The sequence below is a fragment of the Hyperoodon ampullatus genome (assembly GCF_949752795.1).
Source record: "Hyperoodon ampullatus genome assembly, chromosome: 6".
Classification (NCBI taxonomy): domain Eukaryota; kingdom Metazoa; phylum Chordata; class Mammalia; order Artiodactyla; family Ziphiidae; genus Hyperoodon; species Hyperoodon ampullatus.
In genome coordinates, this window is record NC_136919.1 from 55,965,866 (window position 1) to 55,986,886 (window position 21,021).

General features: G+C 41.4%; 1 protein-coding gene across 2 annotated transcripts in view; it reads right to left on the minus strand.

The window, feature by feature from the left end:
- Nucleotides 1–1,007: 1,007 nt before the first annotated feature.
- The window catches only part of MTAP (methylthioadenosine phosphorylase), a gene marked incomplete at both ends in the record, with an annotated part of 43,611 nt that continues 23,597 nt past the window's right edge, over nucleotides 1,008–21,021 (minus strand). The window contains 4 exons of one of the 2 annotated variants that reach the window (XM_079706030.1): nucleotides 1,008–1,046; nucleotides 3,218–3,340; nucleotides 7,469–7,708; nucleotides 11,962–12,064. In XM_079706030.1, coding sequence (XP_079562156.1) covers nucleotides 1,008–1,046; nucleotides 3,218–3,340; nucleotides 7,469–7,708; nucleotides 11,962–12,064 — 505 coding nt within the window. Of the gene's footprint in view, nucleotides 1,047–1,221; nucleotides 1,270–3,217; nucleotides 3,341–7,468; nucleotides 7,709–11,961; nucleotides 12,065–21,021 lie in introns of those variants that run through there. The other variant, XM_079706029.1, reaches the window with a different exon arrangement.

Sequence of the window (21,021 nt, forward strand, 5' to 3'; positions counted from 1 at the left end):
CTGACAATACAGTCATTAATTATCTTTTTTAACAAAAATAAAGATTGAACTCAAACAGAACTCCTTAGTATTGCCGTTTTAACTTTTGCTGCATTACCAGAAACTGTGTGTTTTCAAGAACTGGATCTTTCTAAGCCCATTTTTATTTTTAAAACTTCACTATTTGATTATATTCATTGTAGAAAAATGTGAAGATATGGAAAAATATAAAGAAAATTAAAAATTTATCTAGTATCCCTCCCCCCAAATATAATAACAAAAGAGTATATATATTTCTTTCTATTCTTTGTACATATTTAAAACAAAATTAATACTGTAAAATGCTTATATATCCCCATTTCATATTATACAGCAACAATTTCCTTAGTACATTAAATATTATGTGAAACCATGATGTTCAGTTGGCTGCTTCACAATCTAATTAGAGCTTAACCATGATTACCTCCAGTTGTTGGATATTCAGATTGTTTTGAATATTTGCTATTAAAACTATGTTCTACATCCTTCTTTATACATAATTATTTGTATGTATCTGATAATTTCTTAAAGATAAATTCCTAGGAGTAAAGTAACCAGCACAAAGGGTATTTTTTAAGCCTTTTGATACATTTTACCAAAATGCCCTCCAAAAAGATTGTACCAATTCACAGTCTCATCAATAAATAGTCTAAGAGCTATTTCTTCACATTCCTTGGCAACATAGGAATGTTACTGCTTACCTTTACTGTTACAAATTTGGGGGAATGGTGAAAGGTGTCTTCTTTTTTTCTAATGTGTAAATATTTCCCCACATGTTTTCTGGTTATTTGCTTTCCTTCTGTTATTTGAAGCAGTCCAAGTCTTTTAGAAGGCATCTCTGATGTGAGCAATGTCTTGTCTTATCACTTGTTCTTCCTTAGGGGGCAAGGGCACAGAAGCTGCATGTCTCTTCTGTGTTTTCTCAAGCAGGAATTCCCCAAATGATTGGAATTAGAAGGTTACATTGTCTTCTGGGCAGCCATGCTATTTTAATGTCTTGGTAACAAAACAGAAAACTGGGCCATTTTCTGAAAGAAAGCAGGCACAAATTACGGGACTTTGAGTGTAACTCCTAACTTTTAGTTCTTCATTCTCCTTTCATGTAAGGTGAGGTTCAGAATGTTTATCTCAGAGGACTGTTCTGATTCTCACTTATCTCCACCTGCCTTTACATCCACTAGGACATATTTTATACACCAACCTCTAGCCTGGATTGTTGTTTATGCAACCTCCATCATTCGCCTTATTCCACTGAAAAACGTCATTGAAATTTCCATGTTAGTATTGCCAAATAGAATAGGAGCTTCTTCATTACAGCGTCTTACATATCTTGGCATATAGTGGGTGCTCACTAAGTGTAGTGAGTTAATGATACACACTTCAGTGCTGAGAGAGCTGAAAATACTGCCCTGGAATAAGGGATTATTAGTATGGTGTTCCTTAATGCTATAGAATGGAGGCCATGATTCTCAATTTTGTCTAGAGCAGCAATTCTTCATTTTCTCTTTTCTACACATACTAACCCTCTTAAAAAATGCATACATACAGAAACACACAATTTTACACACACTTTCAGAAGCTTCACAGAAAGAAAGGAGAACACCGACTTCTACTATCCAAACATCTTTACTTAAAAATGCAGCTGAAATAATAAATTTATTGCTTGACAAATTATCTTTAAGTTCAAGGGACTATGGTCAAAATGGGGTCAGAAACCTAAAAAAAACAAAAACAAAAAAAACAAACCCAAAACACACCATCCCATCTTGCAGGTTATACCCTCAGCAGCAGCAAAAGTATGAGTCACATTTCCTGCCAATCAACAGTGTGTTTATTTAGACAAGCCAAAGTCATGCTGCTCTATCACATTACACTCATTATGTTTAGCTAAATGTAACTGTTTCTAGTTTAAAGTGGCATTCTCCAATTCTTAGAATTTGTTTTCTGTTCCCCTTTTCTTTATCCTTATAATAAGGGCTGCTTGTATTTCAATTATGATGAAATACTTCATGGGGGAAGGGCCTACCATTTACTCATTAAAGAACATTTATCTCCTGGGTATATAGGCTGAAACCAATGGATGTGTTTCCTGCTCCTTATGGATTTAAAGTCTAGTAGGGAAGATAGATTACAAATGCCAATATTCCTGACTTTGCCAGTCCTCAAGGCTGAGAGGCATATTATTATAGTGGTGTGCTGGAGCCTGCTTGTACCAGCTTGTAAAAACCTGATTATGTACATCACTTCCCAGCTTACCAGTGGCTTCATGTTAGTAGCTTGAAGTCAGCCGTGCAAGAGCATTTATACCACAGCAATCAGCAAACACTACAAATCATGGCACCTCCATGCCCAGCAATTGGCAATCATTTACTACCACATAGTGTCCTTGTCACACTAAAACAGCAGCTCTCATTCCAGGGCTCCTCGGTGGTAATTCAGGTAGAGAGGGCTTTTATCAACTTTTCAAATCCTCTCTCAACTACTTTTCTTAAGACCTAAGAGTACAGATGGATTCTAGGAGACCTTAGGATATACTGGCTACTAGGTGAATGTAACATCTGATCAATTTCAGGTAACTCCTTATCCAAGGTGGTTAATCAATAGAGTCTCAAGATGTCCAGATAAAAACCACGCATCTCTGAGCTCAGCAGTCAATTCAAATTATATTCTGGGAATTAATACTAGAGTTGAAGAGCTACTGATCTGCAACCCATCACTTGTTTATCATTAATTACTATCTTAGTCTGACGCAGCATTAACTGTAAGTAGACATTCCCTGGCACCGTTTCAGTATTGCTGCTGTCAGTGTTTTGGCTTTAAAGGCTGCCAACACTTTGCATGGATCTGCCAAAGAGAAAACAGCCTTGTCTGCGGTGTAATCCATGTACAGAGCAAACATTACCAATCTTCTGAAGTAAAACTTAGGGATATACTGCAAAGCAGGACAATGTTAAGAACCTGGTAGACTAGATAATAAAACTCTCCCCACCTTAACTTCCAGTGCTCTTGCATTACCAGCCAAAATGTGTATCTATTCCATTTATGGTTAGTAGTAGTAAATGGCATGAAAACTTGTAGAAAACATCTAGTCTAGTATAAAATACATAAGAAGATGGACCAAGGGTGAAATGCAAATTAGAGAAAAAGGCAGCTGAGGGTCTATGGAAATGTCTGCTTAGAGATGGCTGAGGATACTTACCCTAATGTTATGGAGGGTTTCTGACCATTCCATGGATCCTATCTGAGGTATGGTAGTGAGAAGTAAACTTTTGGCTTTATTGGCATTTTCTTTCAGGGTCTTTAAGACCCGGTCCACAGAAACCTAGAGAAACAACAGCACGGGATGTTAACAACAATTTTAAATTCCACTGCTTTTCACAGAACACTTTCTTGAGTTCCTACCTGATCTGTTAAAGTCAGTTTACCCCAGTTTCAATCCCCTGAACCCAAGCTCTGCATGTATCAGGGAGAGCTCTTGGAGAAACCCAATGACATCTCTGAATAGCACTGCTGGTTTTCAGTATGGCATCCAAGAAAGTTTCTCAGATGTATAATGTGTTAGCATGGCCTAGAAAGATTGTGGCTCTCTCCTCATGTCCACAGAATGGATTCCAGTTTTAAAAACTGTTGCTATACTGGATAAATCAGAAGATAAGCACATTTCTCTTTAGAGATGTCTTCCAGCTAATAAAGAAAAATGATGGAATCAAAGCATCAACCATTTTACAGTCCCAGTGAATTAATGGATGGGCTGTTAACATCACAGAACCAAAAACCCAAACCAAACAAAGAAACAGTCCACTTTAATGAGCTTCCTTGTGGATTATGACGACCTAATATGATAAAATCTCTAGATCCTGCTGCCAATTTACAGAAAATAACAGAGCACTGAGAAATTGGATAAACCACCCTAAGGAGATGATTTCACCAATTTGGACGGTGGGAAACTCTACAGGACAAATGACCTGGTTTCTTTTAAAAATACCTGAAAGAAAAAAATCACTTATGCTATTTGAGATAACTAGAAAATTGAACTTTGCCTGGATATATTAAGCAATTGTTGGAATGCGATAAGGGTAATGTGGTTATGTTAAATGTTTCCTAAAATGTTTATGGATAAAATTATGGATCAGAGTATAGATGAAATATGATTGGCCTTAAGTTGTTATGTTTATGATTGAAGCTGGATGTTGGATTCTTGGACGTTCATTACCACTGTCTGCTTCTGTGTATGACTGAAGTTGTTTCATAAGGAAGCTGAAAAAAGTTGACTATAAAACAGATGATCAGGGCTTCCCTGGTGGCGCAGTGGTTGAGAGTCCGCCTGCAGATGCAGGGGACACGGGTTCGTGCCCCACTCCGGGAAGATCCCACATGCCGCGGAGCGGCTGGGCCCGTGAGCCATGGCCGCTGAGCCTGCGCGTCCGGAGCCTGTGCTCCGCAATGGGAGAGGCCACAACAGTGAGAGGCCCGCGTACCGCCAAAAAAAACCAAAAAAAACACAGATGATCAGAAAGAGTACTTGTCATGTTTCACTATGCTTAGAATAAACCCAAGATTCAGGGGCACAGTGATTACACCTTTCTGTTTCCTGAAGTATCAAGTCCAGACCCCTCCCACAACATTGAGATATATTTAGAACAAAATGATGAGCACTGTAGCAGAGGGGAGTCCCATCACTGTGCGAGGGGATCACAGCACAAGGTGGTGACCAGCTAGCTGGGTGCCTGGCCAGCTATCAATCTTCAAATGCAGGGTCATGAAACATCCAAGAGATTTACCTTGTATTATACTCTTTTCCTCACACTTTGTGACTAATATAGATTCTGATCTCCTTTTTCTATGTTTCTGCTGTTGTTCTTCACCCAAAATGTCCTTTCTACTAACTTCCTCACAATAAATTCTAACCTGTTCAACATCCAGCTTAAATCTCAGAAGTTTTCTTCAGAAACTATCCCCCTCCCCCATTCCATCACACCTACCATCTGATGACCACCCTCTCAGGAGCCAGCACTATACTAGATGCTCTATATTTATCATATGGTTTAATTCTCCTAATAATCCTGCAAGGTCAGAAATGTAACTACACAACCCCCACACATGCGAATGGGTTAAATAACTCACCCAGTATTACAAGTAAAAAGAACAACAGGAACTTGAAGAAGGGTTTAGGCAACTCTAAAACCTTTTTGCCATGCCAGGCTACACATCTGGTTTAAAGCACAATGACACACATAGCTGACTGAGATGATGCCATCTTTGTCTATGTTTTCCTGGTGGCATTTAATATTATTTGCTTTCGTGCCTTACCACTTACACAGAGCTTAGGTTTTTTGGGGTTTTTTTTTTTTTTGCTTTTAACTGAAGTAGCTCCAACTGACTGTTTTCCAAACCTCATGTGGGCTACTAAATGAAAGTACCACTCGCTCTGCATGGGAGACAAATGTTACTAGACCGAGTAGAAAGCCACAGGCAGGAAGCAATCTGCTGTTGGGAAGTGGCAGAGGCTGGAGTCTCCTATTAATTGGAAGCAGCTTCTCAACATCATGAGGCTGAGCTGTCCCTTAGGTGACCAAAGCTGCCAAGTCAGAGACGGTTGGGTCAGGATTTGCAAATCTCTTACATAACAAACATCCTAGTTGTCAGCAACAGTTTATTACACTGTGGAGTCAGGATAAGACATTCATGCAAAGAATCTGTGTTCATCTATGACCCAAAGTCCATACCCACGGATGGACAGACAGCTAGAATATCTCACTCCATTTTACATGAAATTGGATGGTGAAACAAGCAGCCTGAGATGGTGGTAAGGTCCCTTTGGAGAAGAGGTCACCTTCCCTAAGTGTGTTCAGAACTGCCACCCCAGCACTTCTTCCTTCAAAATTTCTTGGCTGTAGTTTTATCACTTTCTTTCTTTCTTTTTTTTTTTTTTGCGGTACACGGGCCTCTCACTGTTGTGGCCTCTCCCGTTGCGGAGCACAGGCTCCGGACGCGCAGGCTTAGCAGCCATGGCTCACGGGCCCAGCTGCTCCGTGGCATGTGGAATCTTCCCAGACCGGGGCACGAACCCGTGTCCCCTGCATCGGCAGGCGGACTCTCAACCACTGCACCACCAGGGAAGCCCCCTCACTTTCTTTTTTTAAAATGAGATAAATGACAGGACAAATGATCTGGTTTTTTCAAGTAAAATGCAAGGAATGAAAAGGGAGGAGGATATTAGAGTAAAAGATTTAAGAGGCATATCGTTCATATGCAATGTGTGGATTATAAGGGATCCTGATTTGAACAGTTAAAAATTATAAAATGAGGGAAAATGTGACAAATCTGGACATTTGATTATATTAAGGAATTAATATCAATATTTTTTCATACAACAATGGTGTGGTTTTAAAAAATTATTTTAAAAGAGAGGCCTTTTAGAAAAATTTACTTCAAAATAATTAGGGTAGGGGAGAGAAAAGTGGGTAGGGGCATATAAATAAAACAAGATTTGACATGGCTGATAACTGTGGAAAGCTCAGTGATGGGTAACTGGGGGTTCATTATACTAGACTCCACTTTTGTAGATGTTCAAAGTTTTCCACAAAGAAAATATTTGTTTTGGAAGCCTGACCTCAGTGGCCCAGTGTCCTCAAATACCAGCTGGATCTTGCTGTCTTTCCTGCCAAAAACCCTCATTGACCTCCCATCTGAAATCCTTACACAGCCTACGTGGCCCTGCCTCCCTCTTCTCCCTCCTCTCCTCTCCTCTCCACTCCATTCAGGCACGGCCATCTTTCCCATCACACTTAAACCAGGAAGCCTTCCTGGATTTCAAGTATTTGGTTGGGCCAATTTGATATGTGCTTCTGTACCTTATCACACTATTTCTTTATAACCCCGAGCCTTCTCACATTGGTTTGCTTGGCCTCTACCCAGCCCCACAAAACCCAGAATGTTGGCTCCTTATGGACTTGTCTGTCTGCTATCATATTATTATACCAAGCACAGTACCATGCCAAGGTAGGTGAGACAGACATGAATACAGACAGACATGAATACAGAGTCCTCATACCAGGAAGAGGTACGTAATAGTAGGGTTTTCACCCTACATAATAAACAGTAGCACAGCATACAGAACTTATAACCAAGTCTTTATCCTTAAAGTAAGGGCCAAGTCTCAATATAATTCCCAACACACCTACATGTTTACAATGTACTGTTCCCCTGTTGATCCTTGGATAAAAGTGTCTTTTTATTCTCTATGAAGATGTCTGTTCTTCCAGTGGGAACTACAGAAAAAATCTGTTAATACCTAATGACAGTGTATAAAAAGCTGACTTTAAAACTTGGTAGAATGGCACTTTCTGGAACTAACGTAATATAAACAAAGAGTTAAGACACTCTCTTACTGGCTCACACGGCACGTGGAAACCCAGGCCATACAAGTTCCAGAGAGAATTTCACCTACCACTTCCTCATGCTCCTTCCAGCAATCATAATCTGTTGCCATGGCGATACTTGCGTAGCAAATTCCAGCCTCCTTAGCAAGAATCACCTCTGGAACTGTGGTCATGTTGATAACATCCGCCCCCCAGGTTTGGAACATGACGCTTTCTGCCCGGGAGCTAAAACGAGGTCCCTCAATTGTGATCATTGTCCCTTTTGAGTGGCACCGGAGTCCTAGCTTCTTAGCGGTCTCTCTGAGGACCTAGAATGCAAAGAACCAAACTCAAAACATACAAACAGAAGTTCAGCTTAATTTATTTTTCCTCTGATACTTTAAAAGATTGTTACTATAAATACCTAGTACCTGTAGGCCGTCGAAGAGAACCTAGGAGATCACAGAAGGGTGTTTCCTAGACCCTTACCCACTTACATAATGCTCTGTCCTGCCCCAGCCCCTAGCTCACAGCTGCAAGAGCAAACAGTGAGGTTTTTTCTACACACCAGGCATTTGTTTACATGCTTTAATCTCACTTCTTAACAACTTTAAGAGACTATCATGGATTGTGAATGAGGGCTTGAGCCTGAGCTCTTAACCTCCAAGGCTACACTAAGGTGCCTTCCTCATTCGCATCTCAGAGATGTGCAGAGTGAACTGTTTTCAAGCTCCTGAGAAACTCATTCTCACTGCTCTTTTATACAAAACCTGAGGGCTTTTGTGAAAGCTTTTTGGGGGTAGAAAGTGATTTCATAATCTCTTTTGCCTGTTGCCTCTCTAAACACATACAGTAAAAAACAGAATGGGGCTGTGCTGATTTCTTCTATTCAGAGATAAACTTATCTTGGCATCCCTTTAGAGGCAAGGCCACATGAGTTTAGAAACATTATTTAAAAGTTTGATCACTTTTTTTAGTGTCTAATAATGTATGTCTAATCTAATTTCATTATTTTCTTAGCCTGTGCTTCAACATTCCTTTTTAATTAAAACAAAAAAATTCGTCTTTTAAACTTAACTGTTAAAGCACTGCCAAGAATTCACTTACCCTTATGTAGTCCTAGTTTTTTCATCTGTAAAATGGGAATAATAATATTATATAACTCAGAGATACCGAGAAGTTTTTTTTTTTTATTAAAGAATCTATTTATTTATTGGCTATTTTGGGTCTTCGTTGCTGCATGTGGGCTTTCTCTAGTTGCAGCGAGCGGGGGCTTATCTTTGTTACGGTGTGTGGGCTTCTCATTGCAGTGGCTTCTCGTTGCGGAGCGTGGGCTTTAGGTGCGGGAACTTCAGTAGTTGTGGCTCGCAGGCTCAGTAGTTGTGGCGCACGGGCTTAGTTGCTCCGCAGCATATGGGATCTTCCCAGACCAGGGCTCGAACCTGTGTCCCCTGCACTGGCAGGCGGATTCTTAACCACTGCACCACCAGGGAAGCCCCGATACTGTGAATGTTAAATGAGCTAAGGAATATATATAGCAAGGAATCTAAATGCTTAACTGGTCTTCTAATTATTAACACTGGCAGCTTCTACACATTTCCCAAATAATTTGTCAAGTTTCCTATGATACCATATATAAAATGGAGTGACTCAAAGTCAACAGAAGGCTCCAATCTAGGCCAAAGTCTTGCCTGCACATGTCTGAACCACATAAGCAAATTAACCTATTTCCTTAAAAATAACACATTATGCTATGGCAAGATGAGAAAGAATTTTAACAAGAGCTTTGGCAACTCCAAATTTAGAACCATGACAAGCCCTAGATGACTAGTTGATGCTACATCATGTTTATTTATCCTATACATGCTGAAAATAAGATTCTGCTAAATCAAAACTTTTCCTTAAGGAGTATAGGTATAAATACAAGGGCTTATTAAATCACTCTTTCCCCTGCTGTCCCCCCAACTTTCAAAATTAAGATATAACCAGCCCAGTCCTGTCTTCATTAAATGTCTTTAAAAATCCCAAATAACTGAGCTGTATGTCTCGGCCAAACTTCAGAGTGCTTCTAGAGATGTGTGAAGGAAGATCACAACTATCGCAGGCCAGTGGCAATGTGCCTTGTAAGTCTTCACCGTCACCCTGGGTGGTGGGTGCCATGATGGGGAGGAGTAAGTAGAGGCTTATCGGCCTGGGTGGGCCAGCCAGTGACAGACCCTGGGCCCTTGCCACCTGGGCAAGTACTCTGCACTCCCACACGAACAGGTAACGCCACCATAAGGTGCCAGAAATATAAACTACAGGCTGAGGGGTCTCTTTACTGTGTCAGGACTTTAGAAGAATTTGTTTCAGATTACCTTTCGACTAGAAGTACTATTTTTTGGAATAGGTAATACTTGCACATGGTACAAAAATGTAAACAGTACAAAAGGATATTATTCTGTGACAAGTATTTCTTCTACCTGTGTACTAGCGACCCAGTTTCCCCATGGGAAACCACTGTTACCAGTTCTTTGGTCAACTTTCCAGAAACACTCTATTTGCATATAAATATTTTCATATTTATCTCTTTTATATACACATATTTCAACACAAATGGTAAGATATAGTACAACCATAGTGTACCTTGCTTGCCACTTGACAATCTGTCATCGGTACACGAAAGATCACAATGATGTTGAAAGTTAAAGTGATAATTATGAAGGGGCAACACCACCCACTCTTTACATTTTTTGGACAATATTTTAAAATCTCTTTTAGGGTATATAAGAATAAAGTAACATTCTGAAGGCCTTATTTTCCCATTTTCTTAAACTGCCCTCCCCAGCACTCTTTTAAAGTCTTTATGTGAGGGTCCTTAGCTTGACTAGACTAATAATAGCTGACTTAATTCGGTCTCAAGGGAGGCCAAACTGCATTACTGGAAACTATCACCCAGCCACCATATTTACATGTGCTCTGCATACATCATTAGCACTTCCCTTACCCACCTCTACTACTAGTACCCAAATCACTGGGGCAGTACCTCTGATTTCCTACTAACATGCATATTTTCTCCCTAGTCTATTTCTTCCCAAGCTTCCCCCATTTTGAAGTGGACAAAAATGTTATTGCACACATCTAACTTCCCCTGGAGAGCAAATTTATTCTGTGGACAGATCTGTGTTTCAGACTTACATTGTTCTGATATATTCTGCTGATAACTACCCAGGAACATACACAGTTGATCCTTGAACAACACAGGTTTGAACTGTGCAGTCCACTCATACATGGATTTTTTCCAATAAATTCATACTACAATACTATACAATCTGTGGTTCGCTGAATCCTTGGATGCAGAACTGCAGATAAGGAGGGCGAACTGTAAAGTTATACTCAGATTTTCAACTGCATGGTAGGTCAGTGCCCCAACCCCTCACGTTGTTCAAGGGTCAAATGTATTCTAAACTCACACTTAAAACTTAACCTGCCCTTTTTTTTTTTGTTTTAAAGAAGTAAAAAAGGTACTTTCACAGAAGTCACAGAGAATCAACATGCAGTGATATATCTGAAATGACTCCCTCCAATGCCTGGCTTTGGATTCTAGATTTCTGAGACCAGAGTGAGGTTAAGGTGCCCTAGCTCTTAACTGTAAGGAAGCTAGTTTTACATGATTATACAAGGCTGAACATATACTACTTTCCACGTTCACGTGTTAAAATCACCTGAATGATTTAACATGTTTAGGTATCTGTATTGTCTAAGTTATTTTATAAAGTAGATTTTACTAGGCAGTTTGTCTCTGACAATAACTTCTGACCTACTGGGTTGCACCTGACTTTCAAATCTTGAGTTATAAGAAAAGTACCATGGATGGACTTTTGAATTGTGGTAGCCATTTTTATTCTCTGAAAGCTAAGGCTGTGATTCCTCACTTTATATCACCATTGGCTTTTGTAAGGCTGCCCCTTTAGTCCTGAGATCTTACTATAATCCTGGAGAGGAAGCTGGACAGTAACAGCCAAACCAGCTCAAAGGCAAATGATGCCAATCTGACAATTTACAGATTATTAATAACTTAATTCATAAAAGCAGCTAACAGTCACTGGATGTCTTATAACTAACAGGCATCACTCAAAGCACTTTATAAGTAAATAACTCTTTTATCCCTCACAGTCCTACGAGGTACATGTTATCATCACCTTATTTTACAAACGAGGAAGCCAAACCCGAGGTTTTGGTCCAAAGACACACAACAGTTAAGCTGAAGAGTAAAGACCTGATCATAAGAAATCTGGTTCCAGATTATATACTCTGGACATACTATGCTACCCTAAATTATTTTAAAAGGTATCCTGACAGCAAAATCAAAATTTATTTAAGAAAAAAAAATAGGTTGCAACTTTGAGTGATTCAGCTTACAAATGACTGAGATTAGTGGAGGCATTATTAGCAAAGGGAAACAACTCTTCATAAAACCTTGAGTAAGCAGCAAGCTAGAGAGGGGAAGAGAGACCACATGCTTGGCCAGTTAATCTATGTCTAGATGCCACCCCAAGCCCTCATGATTTATTCTGGTGCACCTTCCAGAAATATTACGAACCTCTCTCGTTTTAGGGCAGAACGGCTCAGACATTGGAATATGACACACTCCTCTGGCACAGGAATGATTTCCATCATAGAAGGTCTGAAGCCTTCTGGTAGTCCTACAAAATAAAATTAAAAAGGGCAGTTTTTAAAAAGCCACCTTTCCACCCTTTGGGGGCTGGTAATCAGTTGTATCTAGGTCGATATCTTGGTCCTCACTCCAGAATCAATAGTTCTGGATAAGCTGAAGGAAACTCTTTTTTTTGTTGTTCTTTTTTTTTTTTTTTTTTTTTAAATACAACAACAAGAAAAAGAGCTTCTGGATGGTATTTGGCTTTTTTGGCTCTGGGTTGGTGGCAACGTGCTTCCCAACAGGAATTAAAGTGTCTGTGGTCTGGTGGCTGTGATAGGATAACCACACTGAACTGTAGATGCAACTCAACTGTGGGCTCAGGAAGCCAGGTAAAACACTTAAGAAGTCAATATGAAAATTTTCCAGCATCTTAGATGTAGAGGATTGTATAGTGAACCCCATATATATCTATCACTTAGATTCAACAGTTTCCTAAATTTTGTCAAACTTGCTTCATCTGTTGCAAATCCCAGACTTTGTCACTTCACCCCTACTTCAGAAGGACCAAAATATGTGGAGTATTTTCCACGGCAATGTCATTATCACAGCTGATAAAAATGACATTAATTCCTCAGTATCACCTAATATATAGACCATGTGCAAATTTCCCTGGTGTTCTCAAAAAAAAAAAATCTTTTTTTAAACCATTGTTTAGTTTCATGTTTAGTTTCATTAGTTTCATGTTCAAACACGGCCCAAACTTTGCATTTGATTGCCCTGTCACTAAATTGAGAGTAATTCCTGCCCTCTGCCCTCAACCTTATTTTTTCATGCCTTTGACCCACTGAAGAAAGCAGCCATTCATCCAGCTCCACATTTCAGAATCATCTGTCTCTTCGCTCCCTTACTTAAGCTTATGCGTCTACCCGCCAGAATTAGTTCTAAAGTCTCATGAAAGTTCTAAAGTTAACTTTCTGATAAAACATTTTTGAATCTGTCAGAGAGAGGGTAAAATTAAGCCAGTGGCAAGTCACCCAGCAACTTCTCTCTCAAAGTTTTCAGAATAAAGCACTTCCTATATCCATTATATTGTTCTAAACTTGAACTCATGAGTAATATAGAAAAGAAAGTCCTCATTTTCCTAGAGAGGGGAGAGCAGGGGAGGGAGAGAGCAAGGGAAAACCAACAGCTGAAGGCAAATCACTTCATTTCTGCTTTCGGGGGTGGGAGGGTAGGGAACAGCATGGAGAAATATTCTGGTTCAGTTTACACAGCTGGTGTGTCCACCTATCAAAGTTAACCTGTTACTTCCTCCCCATCACATATTAAACAGTGACACTAGCTGGCACCAAAGCCACCTTGCTCAGAGATTAGGCCTCAGAGATTGGGAGAAATGAAAACCCAGTCTGTGCTCCTCTCAACCCCTTATCGTATACGGGTCTTAAGGGAAAGGCTAAGTTAACCCCAAAGCAATTTCAGATGGTGTTGAAGAACAGGTCAAATGACTCTTCCAGCCTGTATAAACAGAGGCTTTTCTCTTTTTGTAAAACTGACTAATAAAATGGTTCCACATATTCCAGCTTTGGCTTGGTTTCAGCCTTCAATGAGTCAAGTATTAGCAAAAATCCTACTTACAACCATGATTAAGTGTGAAAATAGGGCCACAAAACCCTTCAGTGGCTATACTCCAATAGACATCTATGTAGTAACACCCCCATCTTATCTATTTCTGTCCCTCTCTATTTCCATCCCTTCTTTGCCTGATTACTCCTCACTCTGTTCTGAACATTTACCTTAAGTCATAATATGTATTAGTTATTCCTTATGTTATGCTATATACATGTGATACTGCCTACAGTTTCAATTCCCTCTCAACTGGAACATTTTACATTTTTCTCTTTAAACAAAGCTCCCAAACTCCCACCTCTAAGGCTTATAGCAAACCACCATATCTTCTTGATTCTTCATTTCCCAATTACAAAATGTAGTGTTCATCCACCCATTTATAAGAGTGTTATGAGGATTAAGTCAGCACTGATGCCCAGATATCCCAGGGCAGCTCAGAACTGAGGTCTGGGCTAGAGACTGAATTGGGAGTCAGCACCAAGGAGAAGCTATAGCTGAGAATGAGGCCTCAGAGCACCCAGCCTTGCAGGAGGGGTAGCCCCAAGGAAGAAATGGGGACTTTAATACCAGTATTTCTAATAGGTTCAGGGTTATGCTGTCAAGATCCCAGGAGGGAAAGTGCAGATAAGAAACATCTCTTCATGCAGACTGCCCACCTACTTGTGGTGTTCTGCATAACTCAAACAGTGACATATTCAAGGAAAAGTAATGATCTAATTTTAAATCACTATAAATACTCCTATGCTGCATAAAATAATGAGGCATGATTATGCTGAATGAAATTCAGACCAAGAGCAATGGGGTTTGCAATCACAAGTGAAGTGACGGAAGGACACCACCCAAGTGAAATTCTAAAATGAAAATATATGTGATTTTAAGATCTCCTGTCCTCCCCCTGAGAGTTTTTAAGTAGAAGTGAGAGCTTCGGTAACGCAGCAAGAAGCAAGGGACGTCCCACACAGTGGGGACTGTTACCTCATTGAGCCTGTGTTGAAGGGGATTCCTGCCTGTTCACTCCCAATTTCCAGTCAAAAGAGTTCTTCTATAAACAAAATAGTAGTTCACCCTCAAGTGGAGTTTTCTGACGGATATGGAGAAAATATAGGAAATGTAGTTTTGTACCTGGATTTCAATCCTGTTACTGATTTTTCGTGTGGCCTTGAGCAAATTACTTAACCTCCCTGAGTTCTTTCTTCATATGGTATTAGCAACATCCACTGACACCCTTGTTTAAAACAGGGTGGCAAAAAACCTCCGGTAGCTACATCCCAATAGGCTGATGCAATAACTCCTCCATTTATATGTCAAATGTGTGTTTGGGGATAAATAGTAATTGTTGCAAAGTGCTACTACTATTGCCCTGAGGATCAATGAGGGAACAGATGCAGCATCCGGCCCACAGTATTCACCCAAGTCACATTACCGATGGACACAGGTGCAGCAGAAGCAAGCACATGGAGGAGCTCATCAATGGAAGACACTTGAAGATTTTTCTTGAGGGCAGAAACTAGGTGTGCAGCCGTGCCTAGGTGAGCACCTTTCCCTGATAAAGGGGGCCCTTAAAGAGATCTCTTCTTCCTGCCATCAAGAGATAGAACTGGAATCTCTTCCTGGGCCACAGGAAAAAATTAGCCTTCGACAACATCAGACTGGCTGGATCCATTGGGAAGCTGTGTTTTAGGCTGTGGGTGAGAAGAACAGGAAGGATCACACACCTTCCAGAAGCAAACTAGACCAAGGATGAGAGTTTAGGGGTGGCGGCTCTGTCCTACCAAGCTGTGAAAGTGGCATGTGGTAGCAAACAAAATAATGCCCCCCTACACCCCTGAATATCCACACCCTAATGCCCAGAACATATGAATATGTTACCTTACATGGCAGACGGGAACAGAGGTTGCAGGTGGAATTAAGACTGCTAACCAGCTGGACTTAGAAGGATTATCCTGGATTAACCAGGTAGGCCCAGTATAATCACAGGAGTCCTGACATGTGGAAGAAGGCAGAAGAGTCAGTACTAGAGATGAAAAGGACTTGACCCGCCATTGCTGGCTTTGAAGATGGAAGGGGGCCAGGAGCCAAGGAATGAAGGTGGCAAAGAGCAAGGAAAGGGATTCTCCCGAGCCTCCAGAAAGGAATACAGCCCTTGATTTTAGCCTACTGAGACCCATGTTAGACTCCTAACCTGCAGAATTAGATAATAAATTTGTGTTGTTTAAGCCACTAAGTTTGTGGTAACTTGTTAGCAGCAATAGGAAACTAATACATGTGCTCATATGGTTTAACATAGTTAATGCGTGCAACTCTGCCCCTAACTCTTGCTTCAATTGGTGAAGCCTCCTAGTGAGGCAAAGGGACTGCTAATTTCACCCCCCTCTCCACCATCAGCCTGGGATATCCACTGGAAGTAGACTTCGGGGACTGCCCAACTGACTGGCTTTACTGCTCCCTGGCTGGCTGTGTGCCTCCAGGAGAGAGTCACTCTGACCCGTGTTCACCTTATCAGTCTTCTCATATTTTAAATGGGGAAGTATGAAGGGTAAATACAGTGTGAAGACTGAATAAGAACACATGAAGCAGGTGCTCAGCCCGAGTAACTACTGCTGGTAGAAAATCTGCTTCTGTACTTTCTCGTCTGCCAACTTCAGAGCAGACGTACTCGGGTCTCAAGTCAAGGGTACCCCCAAAACGGGGATATGTGATGAGAAAAGTTAGCAAAACAAACAACAAACTGCGTATGGAAGAGTGAAGAAGACAAAATGATGTTGTGTACTGGCAAGAGAAGTGAGTTCAAGGCCATCAGGGAGAGAATACCGGGCACTTTCAGAAACAGTGGGGGAACAAAGCCCAGAGAAAGACTGACCAGTAGGTTCTTTCTGGATCAAGATCCTTGAATTGGCACAAAGACAGCCATCTGTTAATAGTTTTCCTTTGAGGAAATGCTGAGTTGCAAACAAGATGAGGGAAAACACTTTTCCCACAGCAGAAGCAAACACACCCGCACACTTCCAAGGTGGTTCTGGAGCACAGCACATATCCACGAGCCTCAGCACACAGGAATACGAGGCAGTTAATTTACTGGCAAAGTGGGGCCAAGGGCTGCTCATGTGCAGCTTGGTTTCGGGGAAATGATTCTACCCACATCACTTAAAGTCTACCCAAACAGTCTATCTCATGAGTGCCCCTAAGTGAAAAATGCATCGTTTGGTGCATTTACTCTTAGCACTGCAAGCTGCAAAAAGGGAAGGCTGGTTGGAAAGGCATGCATATTGAAAACTTTAGTAATGTGTCAGATTGCCTTCTATTACGATTCTAACCATCTCTACCAGTAATAGGTATATGCGTGAATTATCCAGGGCCTAACAGCATCTCACAGGTGGGAAGAACTTAATATTTTCTTTCCCTTCATAATTATCCAGAAATAACTTGACTTCATGTTCAAAAGACCAGAGATGACCAGATAATAAACACTAATACTTCACTGGGGAAGGGGAAATGAGCAGGGATGCAAAGTACAAAAGCAGTGAAGAAACCACCACAAAGGGGACAAGATAGTTTTAAGTACACATCAAAGATCATTACCATCAATGACAAAAGGAACTAGGAAAAAATTACATCAAATTACAGGAAGAGCTGAATAGCTGAGGTCTTCTACAAAGTCTAGCCCTTCTCTAGACTGTGCTGCTTATTCAGAAGTCTGCATACGAGCTGATGCTCAGTAACAGATTCAGGGGCAAGCCCTCCCAGAGGGTAGCAGTTGTTTGAGCTTGGTTTCCAGCACTCCTGTGACTGTGTCTTCCTTCCTGTTATATTTTCCAGGAGTAGTATGGCAACCAGCTTTGAGGGGAGTCAAGCTGGGAGAAGTAAAAATGTTAAGAACTAACCCAGATGAGGGCAGTGGTGACAGATGACAGGGTGGATTCAAGGCACACATGGGCACGACTTAGAGACCGACTGGATGTAGGGGTGACAGATCCACAGCAGCGATCACCCGGTAGATGGCAGTGCAATGGTATTACCAACTTAGCAACTTACCAAGTGGAGACGAGGGAGCTCGAGACGGGGGAAGGTGTGGGGTTAGAAGACAACCAAGGGGGAAAATTAATGAAGTGTGAATTACAAAGTGTGAGGTGTCTTTGGGACCTTGTCCTGTATCTAGGAGCCAGTGTGGGTCTCGAGGTGGGGGAGGCCAGAGCTGGAAGTCCATGTGTCAGGAGTGGTTGAGGTCATAGGGTTTGCAGATGAACCTAATTCAAACCCCATAGGTCCCACTTATTAGCAAATGACCAATATTTCTGAGCTTAAGTTCCCTCAATTTAAACTGAGGAAATGACCCGTATATGTGGTAAATACGGTTAACTGATTTGTGGCACTTGGTAGGAACTCAAACATTGGGAGCTTACAGCATTTTTTAAATAACAGCAAGGATATAAGGTGAGAAGGTAGTTTGCAGAACAGAGTTAACCTCACACAGGGAACAGTTGCCCCCACTTCAAGGACAGCAGCAAGATGACAAAGAAGAACAGGGATGCAAGTAACTGGTGAAGGGAGGGTGAAGGAAGATGGCGAGTTTGTGCCTAATACCATCTGTTTTCTTGTAAAGAGGCAATGTTCTCAACCAAGAGCGGAGGATATGGGCAGGAAGCTGTGAGAGAACAGAAAGGGTTCAAAATAGCTGCTGACAGGAATGGGAGAAAGAGCTGAGCAAAGGCTTCCTGTATAATTCTTTATCATAAACCTCCATATCTATTGGTAAGAACAAACCCCCTGCCCAAGAGGCTGAAAGACTGAGAAAATGACATCATTACACACCTCAACCTCTAGGCCGACCTTCCAAGGGTGGGTAAGAACTTTGTACTGTTAAACCCTGGGGGAAGCCCAAGGCAGGGCTATGTCTTTGGGAGAGGGAAATAAACTGACATCATCCCTTACCCTTGTGGTTAGAGCGGGACTTTCCTGATGAGTAAGTGTGCATCGCCAGCCAACGCTCATCCCAACCCCCAACTTCTCCCGATTCTAGCGAGAAAATAATTATCTTAAGAGGGTGGACATCAGAACTCTTAGGAATCAATCCAACACCCTCATTTAGCAGATGAGGACACTAAGTGACACAGGAATTTGGGGGCAGAGCCAGGATACAATTTTGGATGTCCTCACTTCCAAGCTGGGGCTTCTTCCACCACATTCTTTTAGTTGAACCTAACCAGGGGCCTCAGGCCAGTGTGTTAACAGCATTTTGCAGAAAACACCTGGCATTAGGAATTACATCCTGCCTTTTTTTAAGCTTAATTTTTTGGCCATACTTTTCTCACTGTTAAAAAAACAAACAAAAAAAACCCCCAAAACACCTTAAACATTCCTGATAGAGGCCACTATTAAAAAGAAAGAATCTTATTCTCATCCTTACAGATGTTACCCAGCTTCACCTTGAGATATTTCCGGTAGTGACAGAAGCAGTTTAAGTGACCCTACTAGTATGCATCTTTTTTTTTTTTAAACTTAATATAATGTGGGCATCTTTCCAAACACTCTGCATATCTAATTGTTCCTTTTATAAATACGGTGAGGGACTTCGCTGTTGGCACAGTGGTTAAGAATCTGCCTGCCAGTGCAGGGGACACAAGTTCGATCCCTGGTCTGGGAAGATCCCACACACTGCGGAGCAGCTAAGCCCGTGCGCCACAACTACTGAAGCCTGCGCGCCTACAGCCTGTGCTCCACAACAAGAGAAGCCACCTCAATGAGAAGCCTGCGCGCCGCAACAGAGAGTAGCCCCTGCTCGACGCAACTAGAGAAAGCCTGTGCACAGCAATGAAGACCCAACGCAACCAAAAATAAATATATTAATAAAACTAATTCTTTAAAAATAAATAAACAAATAAATAAATAAGGTGAGTTGAATTCCCTTCAATGATGATAATCAGGATTGATGGTGAAAGGAGAAAGGTCTTATGTGGAAGCTGCTAGAATCTCCTGCCCATGTGTACCTTCCATGGCACAGAAAGTTACTAGTCTGGGGTGGAAGAGAGGCCATATAATCAGTCCCCACCCCCCCACAGGCAAATGAATTTCTAGGAGTATCTAACAGTAACTGGGTCGACAATGGAGGGTATGTGCAACAGAAGGAAAACAGGAACAGACAACAAAATGCCTCATGCTCTGAAAAAAGCATCTAGGGGAAACAGTGTTGCTTGCTCTATAATAGCAAAAATCTCATTACAAATCACTTCTATACTCCACTTTATAATGTATCATCAAAGTCAGGCTTTAAAAGTGAGGTGGGATGCGAGGGATGGTTATGTCTTTACCTGCAAGGCTGAAAAGCAAAAACAAAACAAAAGCCAAGTAAATGTATAGTTATGCCTCTAAATTTCTAAGTCTTGTCTCAGAATTTGGTTAGTCTTATATGGAGCCCTCACCAATCCACAGGCAGGGAGGATCCAGCTTCATAAAACACCTACCACTGATCCTGCTGGGCTCAAAGGAGGGAGGTGCTTCTACCAGCAGGAAGGGAGGTAACAGCAGAACCACTGAGCAAGTAAAGCCGCTGGCTGTCCCAGCTGCTTCCTGGACAGTGGCAAATAGATACAGGAGATCAGAAGACACAAGGATGCAGGCAGGTATAAAGCACAGTAGAGAAACAATTTGAAAAGGCTTAGTGGAACCCTGAGAGTAGCTAAGCTTTCAGACTTCTGTCTCCGTTTCATGTGCAAAGCCAGATTATGGGGAGGGAATCAACTTGGATTCCCTATGAGGTCTTTTCTCTCCATCACTCAGACAGTCTTGCTTCCCCACCAGAGACACTGTGAGAGCCAGATGTACCCTGCACAGGCAGAGGTTTGTACCACAGGAGAACTACCCCAAATTATGAATCTTGGGAGTGTCTCCCTTATAAGATCCTTTTAAAGTAGAAATAGCCTCACAATCCTAAAACAGATGAAAGGTCAGACAGACACATTCTCTCCCCAGTTCACATGGACTGTTTAAGAATGGTCAAGAAGCAGAACAAGCCCCATTCTTTTTTTTTTTTTTTAATCAGTTATACATATACATATGTTCCCATATCCCCTCCCTTTGGCGTCTCCCTCCCACCCTCCCTATCCCACCCCTCCAGGCGGTCACAAAGCACCAAGCTGATCTCCCTGTGCTATGCAGCTGCTTCCCACTAGCTATCTACCTTACGCTTGGTAGTGTATATATGTCCATGCCGCTCTTTCACTTTGTCACAGCTTACCCTTCCCCCTCCCCATATCCTCAAGTCCATTCTCTAGTAGGTCTGTGTCTTTATTCCTGTCTTACCCCTAGGTTCTTCATGACATTTTTTTTTTCTTAAATTCCATATATATGTGTCAGCATACAGTATTTGTCTTTCTCTTTCTG